Consider the following 23,700-nt stretch of genomic DNA (forward strand, 5'->3'; position numbering starts at 1 on the left):
TCATGTTTTGGTGAAAGAAGTGGCCGCCTTTGCTCTTGTCCAAAGAGTATGCCTGAAGTGAAGAGTTTTGGATTAATTCAATCATCAGAAGGAATTTAAAAACAGCCTAGTACAGACTCTTGTCCTGTGGGCATCAGCGGTAACTCTAATGAAGAGCTGAGAGAGGAAAAAATGTTTCAGGAGGAAAAGAGCATCAGGTAGAGGATGGAGCTAAATCCTCTGTTCAAGGATTTAGAAATGGAATAAATGCAGTGGTGACCTTAGGGAAAGGTCCCACCCAGCTAAGTTTCAAATTTGAGGAAAGGAATTAAAGAAAAGTTCAGAGCTGGGTACGGTGGTGTGCGTCTTTAATTCCCACACTGGGAAGGTAGAGGCTGGCTGATCTCTGAGTTTGAGGTCAGCTTGGTCAAAAGATCAAGTTCAAGGATGTCCAAGCTTGGGCAGTAAAGAAAAACAGAAGACTGGGAGGATGTAATTAAGCAAGGGGCCGTGTTCTAGCTCCAGTTAAGTACCAGACCTTTGCAACGTTGGCCACTTGGGTCTGGGTTTAGAATTCAGAATAGAAAAGAAAGGAGTTATGGAATAAAGCCACTGAGGCCAGGCATGTGTTTTAGGGGTGTCCTTGTTTGGAGGCCTACTAGAGAGGCCATTGAGTGAAGCTGTGAAGTTGAAGTCTAGATTGCCTTGGAGAACAAAAGATCTTAAGAGATGTCAGAGTCATGGGATGCCTGCCAAGGAGAGCTATCAATAGGGAGTGGAACCAGCCCAAGAGAGAGAAGTGTGTTGCAGTCAACAAAGCTGAACAGAGTTGGGGACCTGAAGACTACTTAGACATCAATCATGAAGGTTCAGCGTTTGGAGTTTGTTCAGCTGATTTTGGTCCTGCTTTGGTCCAGCATTTCTTCACTATGCTCCCTTCCCTACATGTTGGAAGGATCATGTATGCCCAGTGCCATTATATGTTGGAAGTATGTGATCTCATTTTTTTAATTTGATATTTACAGGTTATTACATTTAAGAGAGTGCCATGCATCTCAGAAGAGACTTTTGCTTTTGACTTTGAAACAAGTTTGAAGCTACTGTAGACTATGGGGACTTCTGAAGTTGTATTGAATGCCTTTTTTTAAAATTATGATGTGGCTACAAGCCTTTGGGTGCCAGGGAGTAGACTGTGGTTTGAAAGAAAATGGCACCCAAAATGGTGTGGCAATAGTGGGAGTTGTAGCCTCATTGGAGGAAGTGTATCACTGTGGAGGAGGGCTTTGGGGTCTCTTTTCCTCAAGCTTCCCTCGGTGTTGATAGTCAGTTGACTTTCTTTTGCCTCTGAGTCAAGATGTAGCACCACATCTGTCTGCATGCTGTCATGTTCCCCTTCATGATCATAACGGATTGAACCTCTGAAACTGTAAGCAAACCACCCTCAGTTAAATGTTTTCTTTATAAGAGTAGCCATGATCATGTGTCTCTTCGCAGCAACAAAAATCCTAAGTAAGACACCTAGGTCCAGCAGTAGAGGCCAGATAGGAAGGCTTCTGAGTTCCATTGCTGTTTACTAATATAGACATAGCTGGATTAATTTTGTTTGTTTGCTTGTTTTTGAGTACACAGATCTTCAGAGTCATTCCCGTCTGCTGGGCTCTATGGATTCTCTGAATCATGAACAAATTAAGCCACAGGAACATGTTTAGGATGGAGGATTTTATTCCCTCACATCTCCCTAACATCTGCAAGCCAGTTTATCTCCTGTGGGCAGAATTATGAAGAGTCTCTGAGGTTTCCTCTAAAAGCTCGTTGCAGTGACTTGATAGTGATATCACTAACCTTATTTGCATGTGGACTCTCTGGTAGATGACCATGTATTCATTTGAGACTTGCATTTCTTTCTTTGCTTTCTTCTATCCTAGAGTATTTTAGCTGATTCCCATTCTATGTCTGATACCTCCCATCTGATTGAGATCTGGCATCTTGTAAACTCTTTCCAGGAAGAAGTCAGGAGTCCTAAAGCAGTGAGGTGAGGCACCCACCTGTGGCAAGACACCATGGAAACCTTGGCACCCTATGTCTCACAGCTCTTAGAATCTACCTCTTCACCTCTGGTTCCCTGCAGGGTCTTTCTCTGACTTTGATGAACCCACAAGCAGGCTGTAGGAAGTTTCCCAAGGATCCATTGAGATCCAGCTTTGGGAACAAGATCCCACTGAAGAACAAGGACCTCTCCAGTGCCTGAAGATGGTCAGGTGAAATTGTAGTGTTTCTTAGTTTACCACCCTCCACTCCTGTTCCTGTTCCTGTATAGAGCTTCAGGAAGGCCAGTCCTCATTCACTTAAAGGCTAGAGAAACGATGGCTCACTCTCTGTTGCACCCAGCTCTTACCGACTGCCCCTTGCTTGCCCTTCCCTGCAGTGCTGTCTGTCTACATGCTGAGACTTAGCTGCCACTCCACAACCACCCTCGCTCATCGTCTCGAACTCTCCCTGCGCATCTCAAGACCCCAGGCTGTTGGGTTGTCACCAGCACACTCAGCTCCCTCTTTCACACCCCACCGCACCGGTAAACACATTTACAAAGCCTGTGGGGGAGAGAAAGCGTCCGTCCATCTCAGGCATGCATCTCAGGGTGTTCTGAGTCACTTGGGTCAGAAGGAGGGTCCATTCGGTGACTAGTCCATGGTGGGCAGCGTCCTCGGCAGTGACTTTCCTAGTCTGGAGGTGGGCTCTGCTGAGCCTCATCCCAGTCTTCTCATTGGCTGATGACTACCTCCTTCCTGCTACGGGGGTTGGTGATGCACATTAAGCATGTGTTTTCCCTGAGCTGTGCTTACTGGCTCCAGAAGAGATGTACGTGTGGCTTCAGTCACAATTGCCTGCAGCTCTGTGGGCTTAGGGCGCTCCGCTGGGACAAACATGTACATGTCGAAGAGGTTATGCACAGATGTCTCTTTCCATGCCATGTTAATGTAACACACTAGTGGCATAGCACATTGCAGCTGATTCCAGAACAGCTTCCTGCAGGTCAACTGCCAGGTCTGGGTTCTCCAGGAAAAGTGGAGCTGAGCTCCTGTGCCATGCTACAATTGTATCCTGCCAATGCCATCTTTGAGTCTTTAAACTCACTCTCCTTTTGTCCAGTTCGTTTCGAGAAATCCGGGCTCTCACAGCTGAGAGACCCGTGGCTCTGGCCTCTTCTCATCCCCCAGTATACATCGTGAGAGCCCAGTCCTCCCATTCCTGTCTTTCCTTACAACCTCCCCACCTCCATGTCCTTTGTGACTCTACCCCAGACTCTAGAAATGAAAGGCTTCACCTGACTGGGCTGGTGACCTTCGGGGTGTTTCAGGCTAAGGTGGAAAGGGGGCATCAGGAGACAATATTTCATCACCTTCCTGGTCATAACCCAGGGGCTTGTGCATATGGAAATGTGGAAATATCAAGTCTCACGATAAGGCCGCATTCACTCAGGTTCAGACGTAACTGCGCTAACACAGAAAAAGGACTTACTGCTCTGGAGGGGGAGATGGTGAATGGAAACGCAGAGGTTGGTTGAGGCTTATGGTTTGGAGCTTCTTGCCATTGGCCATGAGTCAGTAGTAACATAGCACACCATAATGGGAGGATGTGGGGGGGGGTGGATGCTGCTTCTCTTATAGTGACTGGGAAACGTAAGAGAGGTGAAGCAAGGGCCACTGCTCCCGGTGTCTTCCTTAAGAACACCCCCTGTGATGTGACATTTTCCCACTAGGCACCACCTCATGACAGCACCGTAGGCTGCAGACAAGCCTTCAACGTTGGCCTCTGGAGGACCGCCAAGGTACCAGTGATAGCAGGAGCATGAGGAAAGCCAGCCCTTCTGCAGTATGGATGACCTAATGTCAGGAGAAGGAGCTGACAGTTCTCTCCTTCAGGGGTTGTCTATGGAAGCCTGGCATGTGCGCCATCACAACAGAGGTTCCTCGTATGAGTCAAGGATCTTCTACCTCTTTCTACAATGTATGTTGACAGGGGGAAGGTAAGCAGCAAATAGACGAAGGACAGCAGAGGGAGGAGAATGGGAGCCAATGCCAGGGTCTCTGAGACTGGGGAATGACCTGTACTTTGAAGCTCAGTGCTCTCAGCAGGATTGTGGGAGGGTCTTTTCTGTCCAAGAATCCAAGGCATGATTGGTTGAGCCTCCTTCTTCCCCATAAGGGAAGGGCAAACGCTTTTTTCTCACTTTGATTTAGTGATGTAGCCTTGAAAACTCAACCAGGAAAAGACAGAATGGTAGGAAGACCATATTGCCTATCCGACTCCTACACTGTGTGCAAAGCCCTGGTCCCATGATTAATATTTGTTAAAATAAAATCTCAGAAGCCAGACACAGTTTGCCTTTAATCCCACAACTCATTAGGCAGAGGCAGGTGGATCTCTATGAGACTGAAGCTAGCCTGCTCTACATTAGGAGTTCTAGGCCAGCCATAACTACATAGTGAGACCTTGTCCCAAAGAATTATTTTCAGAAACGTATCATTTGAATCAGTCCTTCTTTAAGCATTCTGTAATTAAGCAGTATTATTTGGGATATGTTCATCGCCAGCAGAGACAACGGTTGCTCTACTATGCTTCCAGAGTGTTCTTTTTGTCACCAGCATCCAATGGCTAAACATTGGCAGTGCATTTTCTGTAAGGCGTCATTCAATACTTGTGTTTCATAAAACTCAAGTTGTTTTCATCTATCTATCTATCTATCTATCTATCTATCTATCTACCTATCTATGTATCTATCTATCATCTATTATCTGTCGTCTATCATTATCTGTCTCTCCTTATCCCTCCCTCTCTTTCCTGTCCATATTTTATTCAACAAATATTGAGAAGTATCTATGGAATCACATCTAGGGAGGCTGCATACCCAGACTTACGTAATCCAGGAGAGGGACTCAGAACATGCCATAAGCAGCAGAGACCTTCTGGCAAATATATGACTGATGTCATATGAAGCCTTGAAGGACACTTTGCCTCCTGTGAGACACAGAAGGCTTCTTTCCTCCATGCCTTTCATTCAGGCTTCACCTTTCACCCTGATAGGAAACCTACAGCTCTTCAGAGAAGCATCGGTCTGTTCTTGGAGAAACTGAACAGAGGCCCCTCTCTGGTGTGGTGCAGTCGACCTTGTTTTCCTGGGTGTCTTTAAATCACAGAGCCTATCAACAGATGGTCACATGATTTTTAAAAAAAAAAAGCATTGAGAAAGAGTGAAACAAGAGCAGAATTAAAACCCAGAAGTGACCACGTGGGTGAGTGGCTGCTAAGGGTTGGTTCTGGAGACCCAGAGGACTTCGCCATTCCAAGGCTCTGACCTCAGCATGGCTCTCAGGGCCCCACAGAAACAGCTTCCTTCAGCATGCACAGACTGATGGGTCGGACAGGGGAGGCTCACACTTTTCCATCAGGCCTTAGCGATTCATGCCATTTCTGGGTGATTCTGTAACTTTTGTCTGGTTATGCCAAGGAGTTAGTTTCTAGGATGTTTAAATCATCCTTGCTCCTCTTGCCACCAATCTGTGCCTGTTTTAGCTTCCTGAAATGTTCCATTCACCTCTGTTTCTTGGGTCCATAAATGACCTCGCCTGTAGAGACGGCAAATGCCTGAAATGCTGTTTCCTCTTTCTTTTGGGGTAATAATGGTCACTTGGGGTTTTGTGATTGTCCTAAATGGGATGTATTTAGATTTGAGAACAGCAGATGCTTTGGGGAGGGGGGGTGATTCTAAAACTCTCTTGATAATCTATCCATCTTGCCTTTCAAATACAGATGTCCTGCAGTCACCCTTTCTGCCAGGCTTATTTTCTTCACGGGGAAGTTTAGCTAATCTCAAATATCCAGCTCATTCTTCAGCTTGAAAATTCATGGTCCATGCATTGGGAGTGATGCTTCACGATCACACTCCCCTCCCAACCTGTAGAGCTATGGCTAGAGAGGTCTGTAGGAGCTGCCAAGACAGAAGCATTGATTGCATTTTCACTGGTATGTATCAGGACCCCCACATGTAAAATGGGCCTCATGAAACACTCCGCATGGATGCCTTCCACTAAATCCAGAGTACTTCAGAGACTACCTGGAAGATAATTAGCATGCCTAAGTGTCTGTTTTAATTGTTAGTAATATGCTTACCAGATCGCCCTTCCCCTTGAATTTCATGCTGGAACTTGCAGCAAAAACACCAGTCAAAGTGTTTATTTCCTGTACTGATGGAGAGTGTCATCTGTGCATTGCAAGCACTTGTGGTAAGTATAAGTATACCGCAGGAACACAGGACGTCAGTGCAAACATGGTCTGCGGTGTGTGCTCCTGAGTGTAACTAAGGTCTTGAGGCCCTGAACGGTAACTGTGTGTGTGTGGCGGGGGAGAGGTGCTGTGTTGTGTTAGGAAGTCTACTATGCCCTTTTAGAGATCAGAGCCCACAATTCTCCCACCCTGGTTATGCCCACAGTGATGCCCCCAAGATGCCTTGGCAGTGGCCACACTGTCCTGATCCTGACTTTCCAGAGTGCCTGAACCATGAAGTTATCAAACTAATTCTCTGCACCCAGTTTTATCCATTTCTATCTGGAGACCCAAACCCAGCATAGGTCTGAAAACAGTTGGCGGCTTAGGTGGCTCCCCCATATTTCTCTCTTTGTTGGGAGATTTTCTCTGTGTAGTCTTGTCTCTTCCTACCCAGTCGGGTCCCTGAAGCCGCTATGAAATAACCGCTCTGAGACTTAATATCTATAATTGTTTGGCCATTGGCTTAGGCATCTTACTGGCTAGCTGTCTCATAATTATAAGCCTGTAACTATTAAAGTGTCACCTTATCTTAGCAGAGAGTGCCCAGGATTTCTACCCTCCAGGTAGCTACATGGCATCTGTCCTTTGTCTTTCTGTTTCCTGTCTCTTTGTTCTGAATTCCTGCCTGGCTAAATCCTGTCAGTCCATTCGCCAGAACAACTTTATTCACCAACCAATAAAAGCAACACGTATTTGCAGCATACATAAGGACCGCCTACATCATCTCATTGTTTCTGTCATTTCTGTCATGCTTACTTACTTTCATGAAGTTGGATGTAGTCATCAAAAGCCATAGCTTATCCTTTTCAAAAGCATGAAAAATGGATGGTTTAATGACTGTCCTGGTTAGTTTTATGTCAACTCTATACAAGCTTAAGTTACTTGAGAACATGGTCTCTCAGTTGAGAAAACGCCCTCATAAGATCTGCCTGTAAGTAAATCCGTAATGCATTTTCTTGATTAAGATTGATGTGGGGTGGGGCAATTCACTGTGGGCAGTGTCACCCTGGTCAGGGGATTTTGGATGATATGTGAAATCAGGCTGAGGAATCCACGAACTAGAAAGGCAGTATGTGACACTCCCCCACGGCTTCTGTATAGGTTCCTGCCTTCAGTTACTGCTCTGACTTCCCTGGGTAATGGAGTATGACCTGAGAGTTGTAAGATTTCAAGTTGCTTTTGTCCATTGTATTTTATGACAACAATAGAACACCTAACAAAGGATCAGTAATAATGTCTACTATATGTTTTTAAAAGATATTTTTTATTTATCTATTTGTATATAGTTTCATTATGTAGCACTGACTGGAAGAAACTTGCTTTGTCAACTAGGCTATATTCAAACTCATAGATTCTGTGTAGCTCTGCCTTCCAAGTGCTGGAATGTGTGTGTATTCCCATACTAGTCTCCATTTATATCATTATTGTACATCAATGTATAGTATATAAGTATATAGAGACAATTTTTGGATACTCTCTGGAAATCTGAGAACAATTATACTAAAAGCTTTTGTGCTTACAAAAGTAATACAAATGCATTACTAAAAGTAGGAGAAAATAATGGTTTATTACTTCACACAAGGTAATAATGTCCACACCCAAGAACCATGGAATAACAAAAACTCCACTGCCAAACCTAGAAAACCTTTCTTTGAGTTGTTGGTCAGGAGTGGAGGGGTGGGTTTAGGAGGCGTTCCATACAATATAAGCTGTTCCCTTGTTTAGCTCATTGAACTGGGTGATAAGATCCTGTTGATGAAGACAATGCATGTCAAACACAGGACTTGTTGTAATGAAGCTAGAGCTGGCCTGGAAGCCTCCTGCCTGAGGACTACGTCTCATAACATTAAAGGAGCTACATAAGTTGCCAAGAGAGAAAAGCAATAATAGTCCTACCCAGCTAACGCCAGTGAAAAAAAACAATAATCAGTCTGGCAAGACATCCCCAGTGGTGCAACAATGACACCTTCATCTTGTGATAATCATGGTATTTGAATGGGAATGGCCCCTATCTCTTCAAATATTTAGTGCTTTGTGGAACTGTTTGGAAGGAATAGGAGGGGTGGCATTATTGGAGGAGGTACATTACTAGGGGTGGGCATTGAGGTTTCAAAAGCCCATGCAATTCTCAGTTAGTTTGTTCTGTTTCTCACTCTGTTCTGTTTGTGGATTAGGATATAAGCTCTTAGCTACTGTTTGTTCCAGCACCATGCCTATCTGCAAGCTGCCAATCAAATGCTTCATTTAATTATAAGAGTTGTCTTTGTCTAGATGTTTCTTCATAGCAATAGAAAAATAACTAAAACAAAAGTTGGTACCAGAAGTGGGGTATTGCTGTGACAGGCTTGGGCATACTGTTTTTTGGAGGAATGTAGAAGACTTTGGCACTTTCGATTAGTTGGTTGACTAATTGGCTTTAAGTGGGGCTTAACAGTCCTTTCTGGTAATATCTTGTAAGACAATAGAGCTGAGAATGATGTGGACTATGGAAGTTTTGATCAAGAGACTTAAAAGTTGAACAATGTTAACAACGGGTCTAGAGACCATTCCCATCCTTGTGAACTTTTGGCAAAGAATATAACTGCTTTATTCCCTTGGGCTAAATTAATTGGCAGAGGAAATTTTAAGACAGACTAATATTGAACATGTCTCACTGTTACTAGTGATCACTGTTATGCAGGTCTGTAGTGAAAGTGAGCAAACAGGCCCAAAAGAAATACAAAATGTACAGTTTAAGGAGAAAAAGAGTGCCAGTAAATATAACGTCAGAGCCATGGTATTTGGTGAAAGAGAAAAGGGGAGCCCTGATGTTAAATGGAATATAAAGAGAGTGGTACACCAAGCATAAGATCCCATCTAGCTAAATATACAACTTGTAAAAAAAATATCTTGTGGAGCAAAGGAAAGCATCAACAAATCAAAGCTCACACAAATGCCATACCATACCAAGAGGGTTCCAGACCCCCAGTCTCTACCCTAAGCCAGCAACTTTGACCATGTGGTTCTGGCATTAGAGTCATTAATACTTTACCCTTGTATATAAGAGTAAAGAAACTATGGAAATTTACTCCGTGTTTAAGGAAAGCCACTGAGGCCACACATAGTGTAGAAAGACCCAGCATGAAGTCACAGAGAAACGATTGCACAAGTCTATAAAAGCCTATCTTGGATTGTATTGGAGACCCCAAGATGGAGTTGCCAGAGTCTTGGGATGTCTGCCAAGGAGAGTTATAAACATGGAGTAGAGCTAGCCCAAGAGAGATAAGTGTGTTGCAATCATCAAAGCCGGATTGAGCCACATAAGCATTTTAACATTGGATAGAGTTATAAAATTTAGAGTTTTCTCTGCTAGGTTTTCAGTCTTACTTAGGATCAATATTTCCTCACCATTTTTTCATTATTCCCTGGTAATTTATATTCTTTTCTACTATATGCTGGAAGTATGTAATTTGGTTTTGATTTTAATGGAGTTTATAACTAAGAGATTGTCTTGGATCTCAAAAGGCACTTTGGAATTTTAAAATATGAGCCCATGAAAGACTTGGGGGGACTTTTGAAGTTGGACTAAAGACATTTTGCATTATGATGTGGCAGTAAGCCTGTGGGATCTAGGGAATGAAATGTGGTGTTTTGATTCAGAATGACTACCATAGGATTATGCATTTGAATGCTTGGTTCTCTGTCTGGAACTCTTTGAGAAGGATTAGGAGGGGTCACCTTATTTGAAGAGGTGTGACACTACATGTGATCTTTGGGGTTTCAAAAGCCCACACCATTCTCAGTTAGTTTTCTCTCTGCTTCCTGCTTGTGAAACAGGATGTAAGCTCTTCACTGCTGACCTAGCGTCTTACCTGCCTTCCTGCTGCCATGCTCCCTGCCAAGATGGTCATAGATTCAGACCCCCTGGAACACTGAACCCCAAACTAAATGCTTTCTTTTATCAGTTGCTTTGGCCATGGTGTCTCTTCACAGTCTAAGAAAAGTAACGAAGACAATAACCAACATCTATCTGAGTGGACTTAAAGCCCACTCAGTTGAGGGGGGGGGGGGATTTACACCTGCTACTATAATCTAGCCAACTGCATGTGGCAGGAGAAGAGTCTACTATTGAAGTTTTCCTAGTACAATATAATGCCTAACTGTATTCAAAATACTCATTCTTATTTTTTTAGATTTTTTATTACTTTAATTTTAAATAGCTTGTTTTGCATGTGAATCCAGTTCCCAATCCCTCCCCTCTTCCCGCATCCCTCCACCTCCCTCCCCCCCCAGCCTCCCACCCTATTAGTTATCTAGAGTCTGTCATTTCACTCAGGGCAGTGTCCAGGCACTCCCCTAAGAGTCCAGGCTGAGAGGGCATTCCTCTTTCTGTTATGGACACATGATATCTGCTTGTATGCCAGGGATGAACACTGATCCACTGCTCAGGGCCCCATAGATTGCCCAGGCCTCCTCACTGACTCTCACATTCAGGGGGTCTGGATCAGTCCCATGCTGGCCTCTCAGCTGTCAGTCTGGGGTCCAAGAGCTCTCCCCTGTTCAGATCTGCTGTCTCTGCTGGTTTTGCCCATTCTTTGCCAATTTGCTCATCGCTCCTCTCTCTCTGTCACTGGGTTCCTTGGGTTCAGTTCAGTGTTTAACTATGGGTGTTTGCTTCTGCTTCCATCAGTCACTGGATGAAGGCTCCAGGATGGTTATAGACATCAAGTTCATTATCAGGAATGGGCATTCGAGGTGGTCTCTCCACTATTGCTTAGCTTGCCAGTTAGTGTCATCACTTTAGATCACTCGAGGTCACTCTGGTGCCTGATCTGTCTTCTAACCTATGATTCCCTCTTCCCCCTATTCTATCCCCCCACTCTTATATCCACAGTTACACCATAACTGGTACATTTCCAACGCAACCTCCACACCGACTGCTCGAGGATTATTGTGGAAGAAGGGGAGGAAAGATTGTAAGAGTTGGAGGACCAGGATGCCTGCAGTGAGATAGTGTCTTCTAGTGTCACTGGGATGCTGCACCCATGAGATTTCAGTAATATGGTTGCCTAAAGCGGAACCGCGTTGTGACAACACCAGCCAGCATTCCAGTGTGGAGGGGAGGAGTTTCGCGCTGCCCCATCTCTAGATGAAGAACCATAGGAGGTCAGGGCTGCAGAGAGAAGGAGAATCAGTTCTCACTAGGGATGAACCGCTGAGAGTCTATTCAATCCCACGTGGTCACATGTACACACGAGCTACACTAGAGCAACTCAGAAAGTTTGTGTGTGATTATTACATAATAAGGAAAGGAGAAGAAGTCAAATGTTAGAAAGGGATTGGGCCGGGCGTTGGTGGCGCACGCCTTTAATCCCAGCACTCGGGAGGCAGAGGCAGGCGGATCTCTGTGAGTTCGAGGCCAGGCTGGACCGACAGCCTCCAAAACAATACAGAGAAACCCTGTCTCGTAAAACCAAAGAAAAAAGAGTTAGAAAGGGGTTGGAAGGGATGTGGAAGGAGTCGGAATGGGGAGACGGAGGGATAGAAATGATAAAAATGCAGTGCTTATATAGAAAGCTCTCAAAAATTTTTAAAAAAGGATTCACTATCCTACTACCTAATAACCACTTTTAGTGTTGTGACTTTTCAAAAAGAAATCATTGACAACTGCCACATTGTGAATCCATTCCTGCGGAGGAGTTATTGATGTTGGAAAACTGCCGGGAGAGGAACATTGTTTTGCTGTTTGTTTGTTTGTTTGTTTTTGAGTAATGTGACTCCTGTTAGGCTGGCCTATATGCCTTGGCAGCTATCACAGAGTATGTAGGCAGTGAACTGGCCTGTGCGTCTCCCTCATCTCATCTCGGGAAAGTCCAGCTGACTCCAGTGAGTATCTGCAACCGTGTGAGACCAGTATCTCCAGATGGGCTTCACTCTCCAGGTTATGGAGCATTTTTACATGCGATCATTTTTCCTGTTTGGAATAGCGACCTTCAGAAAGAACTCCAGAATGTATCTAGGATTATATATTTCTTAAAACGTGAAATCTACTTCACTGTTCTTTCAATTCTTCCCAAGGTAGCTTGAGCTGGAAGAAGCCAGATGCAAGGCTGGGGACTTGGTACATAGACCTTGGGGAGTTTTGTCAGCATCATATGGTTATCGTCAAGGAAAGCCTGGTACACCGTTGCTAGAAATGCAAACATGAATATTGCCCATGCTTGCCCATGATAAGAGAAGTGCAACAAAAAGAAAAACAGAATCATGTTTTGGGCAGGTTTTTAGGTTCTAACATGAGTTTCATTCCCCAGTGTGGGAAAAGGTCATTTGATCCTACCAACAATGAAGAGTTTTTCATGACCTCAAGGTCTACCACACTGGACATACCAACGTAATAATATGGAGCTACCATGTTAAAAGCCAAAGTGATGGGGGCTGGTCCTGAATTCAATTTCCAGCAACTGCATGGTGTCTCATAATCATGTATAGTGAAATCTGATGCCCTCTTTAGGCACGCAGGGTATATATGCGGATAAAATCCTCATATATAAACTAACTAACTAACAAACTCAACAACTAACAAAATAAATAGATAATCATTAAAAATTTACCAAGGTGGCATCAGTCAGTTTCTTCTCTTCTGTGCCTCAGTTTTCCAGCCTGAATGTGAGTGGAACAGCTTACAAGGTTTTTTCTTCGCAAGGCCCATAACTGCCCTAGCACCACATAAATGATTCATGGTGCATTTCATTGTTCACATATTTAAGGTGGAAAAAAAGGATCGGAAGTGACAGCTTCAATCATTTCCATGTGCCTACACGTCTAAGAAGCTCACACAGTGTGCCTTAGGAGGGTTCCAGTGCATTCTGTATGCCCCGTGCTGGTGCTCTTCAATTGCTCAGCAAATCTCTTCCCCATTTGAGAGACAAAACACTTCCAAGCTCTTTCTCTAGGACACAGCCAGTATGACGTTTCTTCCCAGCAGAGGAGCTGTGCAATTTTCTGGCCATGACCTAAACTCTGAGTCACGAATGACAGGTCAGTTCTCTCTTCCAGGAAGCTCTTACCCACTCAGCTGAATGATGACTAAGACCTATCTCTTCATCCTCAATGGTGGGTCCACCATGGCTACTACAGTTTAGAACATGAATGGCCCCAAACGTTAATAGGATGAACTTGTGGTTCTCTGGTGAGAGGAAGTGAAGTCATAGAGAGTGCCCCTCAAGGGCATATTGGGACTCCAGCCTCTTTCTCCTTTTTCATTTCTCTGCCGCCGTGAGATGAGCACTTGTCTTCTGTCAACTATCTGTTTCCCCACATGAGATTCTGCCTGGCCACTGACAACAGAGCTGACTGACCGTGGTCTCAGACTGCAAAAGCCAAAAGCCAAATAAGTTTTGCACCTTTTCAAGTTGACTGATGTCAGTTATTTTTGTAACAGCTATGGAAAACTGACCGACACAATCGCGTTTATTAAGTCAATAACAACCAAATGTTTTATTCCTCTTGGTCTGGTTTTATCATCTTCAGGTTGTTATAGGCTTGGCTTTCATAATTTTAATTTAAAAATGGTGATATTGGAAATCTCCCTTCTCCTGGCCATCCCAGGATAATGTTATGGGTGGAGCAGAATCACAGCTTCCCTTTGAAAAGGAAGCATCTTTGACCTTGTGGTCCAGCTTTCTGCCAAAGTTTGTAATCTGAAGACTTTACTCCTGACATTGGAGTACACTGATTTGTACATAAAGACTCATTTTGCAAGTCTTATGCTTGTAACTCTGGACTTTAGAAGAAGTTGATAGTGTCCACCTACCAAAGCAAGTGTGTCACTTGAAAGAATGAAGAAGCAAGTGGGGGAGCCTTCATCTGTTTACTCAATGCTACATAATCAACCATAATCCCTGGGAAGGATGTGTTCCATGTGTTATGTCTGACAAAATGCATCAGGAGTCACCAATAGGTCTGTGGCAACTGTGATGGTCTTGGAGCAGTAAGGATGCCACTGCCCCGCACTTGCTGTGAGAATGGGGTTGTGGGTGGTGGAGTGAAAGGGGAGACTGCTGAGAGAGCTCTACTGCATGGAGCTTTGGGGCACAGGAAAGGCTGGTGACTAAGGCTGATTAACTAACTCTGCGGTAGTTGGGGAATTGGTGATTACTGGTTTGCTATTTTCCCTGCAAGTAGCCAGAATGCAGGCACAGCATGGAAAAAGCGACGGGGATGCAATCTAGTGCCTGAATTGGTTAAGTGTGAATCCAGAAAAATAAGAGATGAAGGCTGTAACACGGAGAGCTGCTGACGGTCCAGGGGTGCCCCTAGGAACAAGGCTTCACACAGTGAGACGTAGGGCGCTTTGGGTGACATATAGGAAAGTTAATTTAGAGTCAGTTCTAAGAATCTAAGGCCCGTAGGCTTAGGGTTGGCAATGACGGCTCAAGACTCACAAACATGCAGCAAGCCTGAGCCTTGTGTTCCCATGGAGGAGGGTTAAAATCCTATTCCTTAACTCTGGAGCCTCTGACAGGCTAACATCGGGAAGGAACTCAGATGCCCTAGGCAAACTGACAGGGCTATTCATGATATGAAGTAGGTAAGCATCCTCTGCTGACCCAAGTCAGCCTGCCTCTTAATGCCCAATGCCTTAGAGAAACTGGAGGATTTTCCTACATGGTGTGGGGTGGGTCTTTGTTTTCAGAGACAGTGTCTCTAGGTCATGGAGTGAGTGATGAAGCTTGCATGACTCTCCCCACAAGACACTCCTCCTAGGAATATAGAGAAAGGGGATATTCACATCAAAGTATGAAAGAAGTGATTTGACTGGACACCCTGACAACACTGGGCTATGCGTAAAAAAACAGAGCATGCCTTAGAAAAGCTGCCGTATACAACAGCTGGAGAAGGTGGTGCTACTTACACAACCTGTAAAGAACTCACACTTGTGGTCTTTTCCTGGTTCACTGGCCTACCTCCATCGGAGGAGTGCCTTTATCCCTAGTAAACTACATCTATCCCTGTAATATCCTCTTCTGCCTGGCTTATTGTCAGACTCAAGGACCTGATGATCAACAATGGGTATGCCCCAGACTCAGTTCTGGCCTATAACTTCTCCACCCTCTGAAAGACGGTAATGGAAGAAGACTGGAAGATTCATTGTTGAGCATTGTGTCCTTTGAGTTATAGAATCTCATTTTACACTCTTGTTTTAATCCCTTAGAAGAAACTGAACTTGGCTTGGGAAATACAGTCAATCAGAAAGAAACAGAAGACCAGATTTCTCCCTCCTAAGGCTGTATTATCTCCTTCCAGACTTTAGTCTACCTTATGAAGAAGAGAAGATTTGGTTAGTTCTCAGTTTTAGGACCAGAAAGGCTACATGCAAGAATCCCATTGGTTCAGACCACAGTGAGGAGAGAGATAACATCTCTACAGGAAGCCAGGAAGTGACTTACGGCACTGGTAAACTCTGACAATGACTCACTCTGGAGAATTCGCTCAGAGTCCGTGAGAACCGTCTTAGTCCATTAAATTATTTTTACACTTACTTGCCTGTGTGTAATTGCCACGGTGTGTGGTGGAGAGATGGAGGGAAAAATAGCAGGTGTAATTTCTCCCCTCACATTATGTGAGGTCCTGGGATGGTCAGATCAAACTCATGTACTCAGGCATGGCATCAGGTGCTTTTAACCTGCTGAACCGTATTGTTTGTCCCTCCAGTGACCTTAAGACATTAGTACTGTCAACCAGACTTGTACTACATGTACTCTTGGAGTGGAGGAGCACACTGAAACCATGTCTACTCTGTAGCGATGACCCAGTTGAAGGGGTGATATCTCCCTTTCCCCGTTTTAACTTTAGCCACTCTCTTAGTTTCTTTTCTGTTGCTGTGATAAGCAAAGTAAGGGGAAGTCATTCATTTCGGTTTGCACTTCAGATATCAATTTAGTGTGAGCCAGTACAGGAGCTTGACCCATCTACATCACAACAAGGAAATGGGAAATTCAGCTTTACCAAATGTTAAGGAAGCTTTTTAATCAGAGTTGGTTGGGAAAAGAAAATATGTACTGAGACAATTGTGTGGGGAATTACACTCTTCCAACAGATTATTTCTCATAACTGGGATAAGCGCCATGATCTGCCCAAACGACAGCTAATGCTTTTGATCCTGTTTGCATATCCTTGGAAGTCAATATACCCCATGGATGAACATCAAATGTGTTTTCACTGACAAATAAAACATTTGTTTTCTTTATTCAGTATGAACTAAATATCTATTGTGATGGGTACCATTAGCTTCTCATGGGAGAGGATCAATGTTCTTCAATTTGCCATAAATCAAATCAAACCATAACAATTACCCTAACTGCAGTGTGGTGGCTCTTCCCTAAGCTTGTCATCAAGATCTAACTAACTTAAGTGACTTGGTCTACCCGCTCGTGTTATTGATCTCCTCCCTACTCATAGGCTCCAGAGAAGAGATTTTTGAGGCACTCGCAAGTGCCAAAAGTGGAGACTTAGCAGTTATTTGTGGCTCTTCTTGGTTTCAGTGTTGCAAACTGTTTTGCCTCTTAAATGAACATTCTGTGTGAAATTGAAGCTTGGCTTGTGTAACCTCTATTTGTATAGATTTGTGCACTTTCTTTTAAAGTACTTGTTTATATTTTGGACAAATAGATTTTTCTCAGCCTTTGAAGAGGGGGAATCATTATCACACCCTCTTTGGGATTGCTGCTCCCAGTCTTAGGGCAAAAAAAACAGCTCCAGCAGCCCTAGAAGGCAAGACTTGGCCACTGGTCCCAATACACCAATGAAAGAGACGGTAAAGATGAAACCCTGAGAGAGGATTTAATAACACGCTGAGGAAGAGAAAAGAAAGCGGTCATGTCACCCCAAATTTGTCTTTGGGGAACTCACATGAACTTTTAGTTTAGTTTAAATAAAAGAAAAATTAGCAGTCCTGTGTAAGATGTGATCTGGCTGAACACCATCTCAGTTTTGGTTATATAAGATGGCCTGAAGAAGTCCTTATGCTTGAGGGGACAAGCTGTTTCTCAGGAGATGGCTACATCTGCTCTAGGTTTTAGCATCTCCATAATTTATGATTTACCTCATTTGGAGAGGTGGTCTCTTCTCTTATCCTCTGCTGTTCCCAGAACACAAATGTAGGTTTGGTACAATGACACACACATCCCACCTTCAGCCATAAAAGGGGTGGGGGAGTTTGTCAGACAGACAATCCTTGAATAACCAGCATTCTTAGACAGAGGCAAGTAGCAGTCTAATCCAGAGCAAGGGAGACACATTCAAAATGAACCAGGCACACCCAACTCCCAACATGACAACCTTGACTTGTCATGTTTCCCAGTGAGGAGGCATCTGTGCTTCCATGCCAGCATTCCATTTTTGAGATAATACCTCCACTGATGGTATCCTCTCCATCCCTCCCTCCTGTGATGTGGGACGTCCTTCTACATGCTGCAAACAAGAGTTGCTTTTATTGGTTGATGAATAACGTTGTTTCAACCAATGGCCAGGAAAAAAAATGTAGCTAGGCAGGGAATCCAAACAAAGAAGCTGAAAGAAGGAAGTCAGAGTCAGGGAGATGATATGTGTAGATTATTATTACTAAACAACACACACACACACACACACACACACAGACACACAGACAGACAGAAGGGGGAGGCCATCGGCCAAATCTGCTTTTGTTGTTTGTGTGTATAGGGTTTCAGGGCTGACCACGTTGCATGAGGTAACCAATTAGAGGCTCTTCCCTGGTAGAGTCTAACTCTCCTCTCTCAACAGTCATCAGCTGCCTGTATTTTTTTTCTTTTGTCTTTGGGAGGGATCCTGAAGAGATTTCTCCTCTTCTGCATCAGCATGCTTATTGACAGTGTCACTGTTCACTCTTGTTTATGTAGCAACTTTCCAGCGGACACAGCCTGGCAGAAGATGCCCTGGTCCTCTGCTCTTACAATCTTCCTGCTTCCTCCTCTGTGTTGTTCCCTGAGACTTAGTTACAGGAGTTGCATGATAGATTTTTCCATTAGCGCTGGACTCCGTAAGACCCATGGCTCTCTGCATTGCATCCAGCTGAAGTTTTCTGTGACAGTCTCCAGTTTCTGTGGATAGTAGCTTCTTCGACCAGGGTGGTTGTGATAATTTACCTGTGGTCTGAGGTCAGTACAGAAGGTGTTCCATGTAATTTTATGATAAACAAATAATATTAAGTTATTTTGGTTTTGTACCGGCAAGACTTCTCAGGGGATACTGCTGCTTGACACCAAATCTGACCACTGAGTTTGATACCTGGAAGCTACATGGTACAAGAAGAGAGCCTATTCCTGCAAGTTGTTCTCTGAACTTCACATGCTATGGCATGTGAGTACAGGTGTTACACAGATACAAAAATGTAACAGCAAATTTTTACTTTTGGTTTTTCTGTTGGGAGTAGGAGGCTGTAGAAAATGCTCATCAGTGAGTGGCACGCTTGCCATCCAAGCACGATGCATGCTGCGTTTTGATCCCCTGAACCCGGTACAAAGCCCTGTGTTGAGACTCACACTTGAGTTTCCAGCGCTGGAAAGGCAGATCATGCAGAATATCTTTCCAGCTAGCCTAGCGCTGCTGGGGCCAGTTACTGTAACAAGAGATCCTGTCTCAAAAAGCAAGGTGGTGACTTCCTAATAGCAGCCAAGTCGATCTCTGGTCTCTGCAATCATGCACACCCATACACACATACATCTGCCACACACACCGCCTCACACACATGCACACACACACACACACACACACATACACTCAATCGTGCCAAGCTTTGCAGAGACATCCATGAAGCAGAGATTTTTTTTCTGATAATACTGGAAACACCTTGATTAGTTAATTATGTTTTCTTCTCAGAATATTCTTTGAGGTTCACCCGCTGTAAGTTTTGTAGATAGAAACTTAGAAGAGGAGTTTAGAGAGAGAGGAAGATTATTGATCCAATTTCAAGGAGATTTTATTACTCTTTTGAATGTGTGTGTGTGTGTGTGTGTGTGTGTGTGTGTACATTCGTGCATATGTGTTGGAGGCCAGAGGTCAACCTTGGGTGTTACTTTTTTTTTTTTGAAACAGGGTTTCTAGGTGGCTTTGGAGGGTGTCCTGGAATTAGTTCTTGTAGACCAAGCTGGCCTGGAACTCACAGAGATATGCCAGCCTCCTCCCGAGTGCTGGGATTAAAGGCGTGCGCCACCATCTCTTTGGTTGAGACCGGCTGTCTCACTAGTGGCCAACAAACTCCGTGGGTCTTGGGTCTCCACTCTCAAGTGCTATGATCTTCAAGCATCTACACACAGGCTTTATTTGTACAAGCAAGATAACACTGAGTGATGAGACTCAAGATCAGCTCCCCATACTTGTGGAAAGAGCTTCTGCTTGCCGAGCTAACTCTTCTACTCTGAGGTTTCAGGTTGTGAGGAAACAAGCCGGGCTTTCCCAACGTCGTTGAGTCTTCTGTCTTCTCCAGCGTGGGTTTGAAAGTGGAAATGTGGTGCCTTGTCGTTCTTTTTTTGTTGTGTTGCTCCCTGGCTTGCAGGTGGCTGCCTGATCTGTCTTCTCTCTCTCTCTCTCTCTCTCTCTCTCTCTCTCTCTCTCTCTCTCTCTCTCTCTCTCTCTGAAGAAGAGAAGCACTAAGGAATGTTTTCATTGATGAATTTTGTCAAGAGCTCATGTTTGGACCTGAAGACATGGAAGTTATACTCATTGCCATTTCCTTCTTTTCTGAATCCATTTACTTGATGTGATGACAATTTCATATTTTGGTCACTAGGCAAAGACTATCAACTTTTTACTGACTCCACAGTTACGCGAAAAATAGAATGGTCCAATCTCCTGAACTGTGAAAAATATGTTAGTGTTCTTAACTTAGTAGACACTATTTATGGAGAAATTGTAATGCTTCCCTTGATTTCCTGCCGTTCATAAGAGTGTCTCACACAAATGTCAAATATTCATTGCAGGAAACAATAAAGCTGACTGCACAATCAATTGCACCAGACCTCTTATGGTTTAAGCGAAAGTATGTTTTTTAATATGTGAAAGGAAAGCATTCTACAAAAATTGGAACAATTTTAGATTAATTTTCTAGGGAAAATGGAAACAGTTAGCTGCCTTATTAGAACAGTTGTACTGTGTTAGATTCGGTAAGATCCAATATTGTTCCAGTAAACTGCATGCCATTATTCAGTCTGTGTGTTTAGAAATGGTGCGTAGCAACCTGGTTTATGAATTGAGGGCAGATTCTATCAACTTAAAATAACCCAGTAAAATGAAAGTGAGTGAGCTGTGCATTCAATTGAATATGTGCTTGAAGTGACCCATTTTCTTCCTGGGGTTGGTCTCAAATTTACTGGAGATGGGTGCGGCCTGATTACTGGAGGTGGGTAGGGTCTGAGTACTGGAGGAGGGTGGGGGATGAGTACTGGAGGTGAGTGGGGTCTGAGTACTGGAGGTGGGTGCAGCCTGATTACTGGAGGTGGGTGGGGCCTGATTACTGGAGGTGGGTGGGGTCTGAGAATTGGAGGTGGGTGGGGTCTGAGTACTGGAGGTGGGTGGGGCCTGATTACTGGAGGTGGGTGCAGTCTGATTACTGGAGGTGGGTGGGGTCTGATTACTGGAGGTGAGTGGGGCCTGATTACTGGAGGTGGGTGGGGTCTGAGTACTGGGGATGGGTGGGGTCTGAGTACTGGAGGTGGGTGGGGTCTGATTACTGGAGGTGAGTGGGGCCTGATTACTGGAGGTGGGTGGGGTCTGAGTACTGGAGGTGGGTGGGACTGAGACTACCTGCTGTCTCACTGGAGAAGTAGCCTTGTGAGCAGAGGCCATTCAAGATAAGAATGGGGTGGGATATAATGGTTAGCATAGAGTGGACCAAGGAAAAGACCAGAATACACCAGTGAGGATTCCCTGCTTCAGAAGAAATCTGAGCTAGTGCCTGTCCTGGGACGCCATGCTTTATATGCCAAGACTGTACAAATGTTCTAGGAGACTCCATGACCATTATTTTGGGGGATAGTAAGCAATAAGGCATGGGAATTGCTTGTTCTGCCTTGGCAAATGGATTTTGTTCTCAGCTCCACTATGCATCCTAATGGTTGTCTAACAAACACTATTGGTGAAAACTGTTACCATTCGTTAAATATTCCTCTCCAAAAGGTATAATGAGAGGGTAGGAGAAAGCGGTCCACACACCTGTCTTTTAGGCATCCCTTAATTTCAATTCATTTTTAAATTCCCTTTTTTTTATAATTGATGCTTGATAGTAAACAAAATGTCAACAGGATTTCTACCCTGGTCATCTTGTGCTACCATAGTGAAACCTCCTAGACCAAGAAGCTTAGGCCGAGAGCCTGAATTCCCCATCCTTCTGTTGTCCAGAAGTTCCGGGTCAGTCTAGTTAGGGCTTGGTTGAGGCTGACTTTTGGTTTGTGGTGGTAACCTTGCTATGTCTACGCATGACCAACAGACGGTTTCCCACCTCTCCTTTCTGCTTTGCCAGACATTAACCCCAGCATGAGAACTATGCCTTCACACCTGTTTCTCTCTCTCTGAATGCCTACCTCCATATACCCCATCTTGAGGGGCATAGGGATTTTTATTTATTCACATATGTGTGTGCTTGGGGATGGAACTCGGGACTCGCAAGTGTACACAGTATAAAGCTGGACTGTGTTGGGGATGTGGACATTTGTTCTAGAGCAGCATGTCGAATTCAGGGATCTAGAGTTAGTAATGTTTTTGCAATGTATGTCAGAACCTACTAAAACCACGATCTAAGGGACCCTGAATGAAGATATTGAAAGACAAAGGAAGTTTAGGTCTGGGTGTGGCTACATAACTAGAGGAGCCCTTGCATAGCTTATGAAAATAACAAGAAAAGATGAGAGTTTAAATTTTGCCCCAGTTAAGGGCTGCAATGCCTTATATAACTTGGGAAATGATTGCATACAATGAGAAATACATATTCTGTCAGCTGTTATATTTTATAACTACTTACATATGCAAAGTTATTTCAGCTTTAATTATGATGTTTTTCTCTCTGACAGTCTATAAATCAACTCTTTGTGATGCAGGGAAGGAAGCACATGAGTTAAAAAAAAAAGCTTTAAAGAGCTGTTAAAAAAAAAAAAACCTTCACCATTCTCCCTCTGCCTCCTGATTGTGGATCTAGAAGTGAGCTCTCAGCCACTGCTCCAGCCTGCCCGCCGGCTGCCATGTTTCCCACCAAGATGGTCATGGACTCACTCTCTGGAACAGAGTCCCCAGTTGACTCCTAATTTTTTTCCTATCTGATACCTTGATCACGATATCTTCACAGCAGGGGAACAGTTAACTAAGACAGCCTCCATGCCTCCCTTTCCTTTGACCCTACTAACTGAACACTGAAGGAGCTTAAAGGTCTTCTGCAGTCAGCTGCTTCTCCGTTCTGTCTAGTTCTGGAAATGTGTGCTTGGTAGAACAGTTGAACGGAAAGGTTTATTAGTTTTCAAACTGAAATAAAAGGGAGCCTCATATAGTCCCAACCATGGCTGCTGCATTCTTCTCTGAAGAGGTTCCCAACCACGCCCATCATCCTGTTATCCTGTTGTCGGCAGTTATGTGGCTCTGGAGACAGCCATGGTTTTCAGGGAACCAATCCACTTACTCCAGCCACGTACATGCTCAGTTGTTTGCCTATGTAGCATCTCTAAATTTGTCTAATCTGTAAACTGGAAGTCATTCTAACACCTTCTTCCTAGGGTTGCAACAAGGATTGAATATGTTAGTCGATTTCAAACCTAGTTCCGTAATAAAAAAGCTGTACAGGCCTGTCCCCCTTCTCCTCCTCCTCCTCCTCCTACTCCTCCTCCTCCTCCTCCTCCTCCTCCTCCTACTCCTCCTCCTCCTCCTCCTACTACTACTCCTACTCCTTCTCTTCCTCCTCCTCCTTCCCCTCACCTAAGTCTGACTTTAATACTGGGAAGGAAAGGATGCATATTCAAGCTTGGAGCCCATTGGTAGTAAGGCTGGACTCCTTCAGTTACTAAGTTGGTATTTTTTGAGGATGGGTGTATCATGAAGTTTTCTGGCCCAGCAGGTCCCGCTCCCCTTCAGTTCCAAATGAACATATAGGCTTATTAATTATGAAAATCTTGGCCGGTGACTGTGCTTTCATATTCATTAGCTTTGTCTTAATTATTAACCCGTTTTCTATAAGTCCAAGTATTTCCATTTGGTCTTCTCTTACCGGAGAAAGGGTCTGGACCTGTTACTCCTCTCATGTCCTACATGATGGCTGATCAACGTCTCCACAGAGAAGAGAGTTATTTCCTGTTTGTTCCTGATTATATTCTGACTCTGCCCAGCTACGACGTCACTTCCAGCCTATCTGTACAAACC

At 44.2% G+C, this 23,700-nt stretch overlaps 2 protein-coding genes across 3 annotated transcripts in view; both read left to right on the forward strand.

The window, feature by feature from the left end:
* Positions 1-3,832, forward strand: part of LOC121134748 (nucleolar RNA helicase 2-like) — a 110,185-nt gene extending 106,353 nt beyond the window's left edge. Inside the window, exon 5 of the mRNA XM_040733316.1 lies at positions 3,740-3,832. Within this exon, the coding sequence (XP_040589250.1) occupies positions 3,740-3,832 (93 nt within the window). The remainder of the gene's footprint in view (positions 1-3,739) is intronic.
* Gabrg3 (gamma-aminobutyric acid type A receptor subunit gamma3) overlaps positions 1-23,700 on the forward strand; it is a 580,888-nt gene that overhangs the window by 200,775 nt on the left and 356,413 nt on the right. The gene's annotated exons all lie outside the window — the stretch shown is intronic.

This window comes from Mesocricetus auratus, unplaced genomic scaffold (genome assembly GCF_017639785.1).
Source record: "Mesocricetus auratus isolate SY011 unplaced genomic scaffold, BCM_Maur_2.0 Super-Scaffold_100030, whole genome shotgun sequence".
In the NCBI taxonomy this organism is placed as follows: Eukaryota; Metazoa; Chordata; class Mammalia; order Rodentia; family Cricetidae; genus Mesocricetus; species Mesocricetus auratus.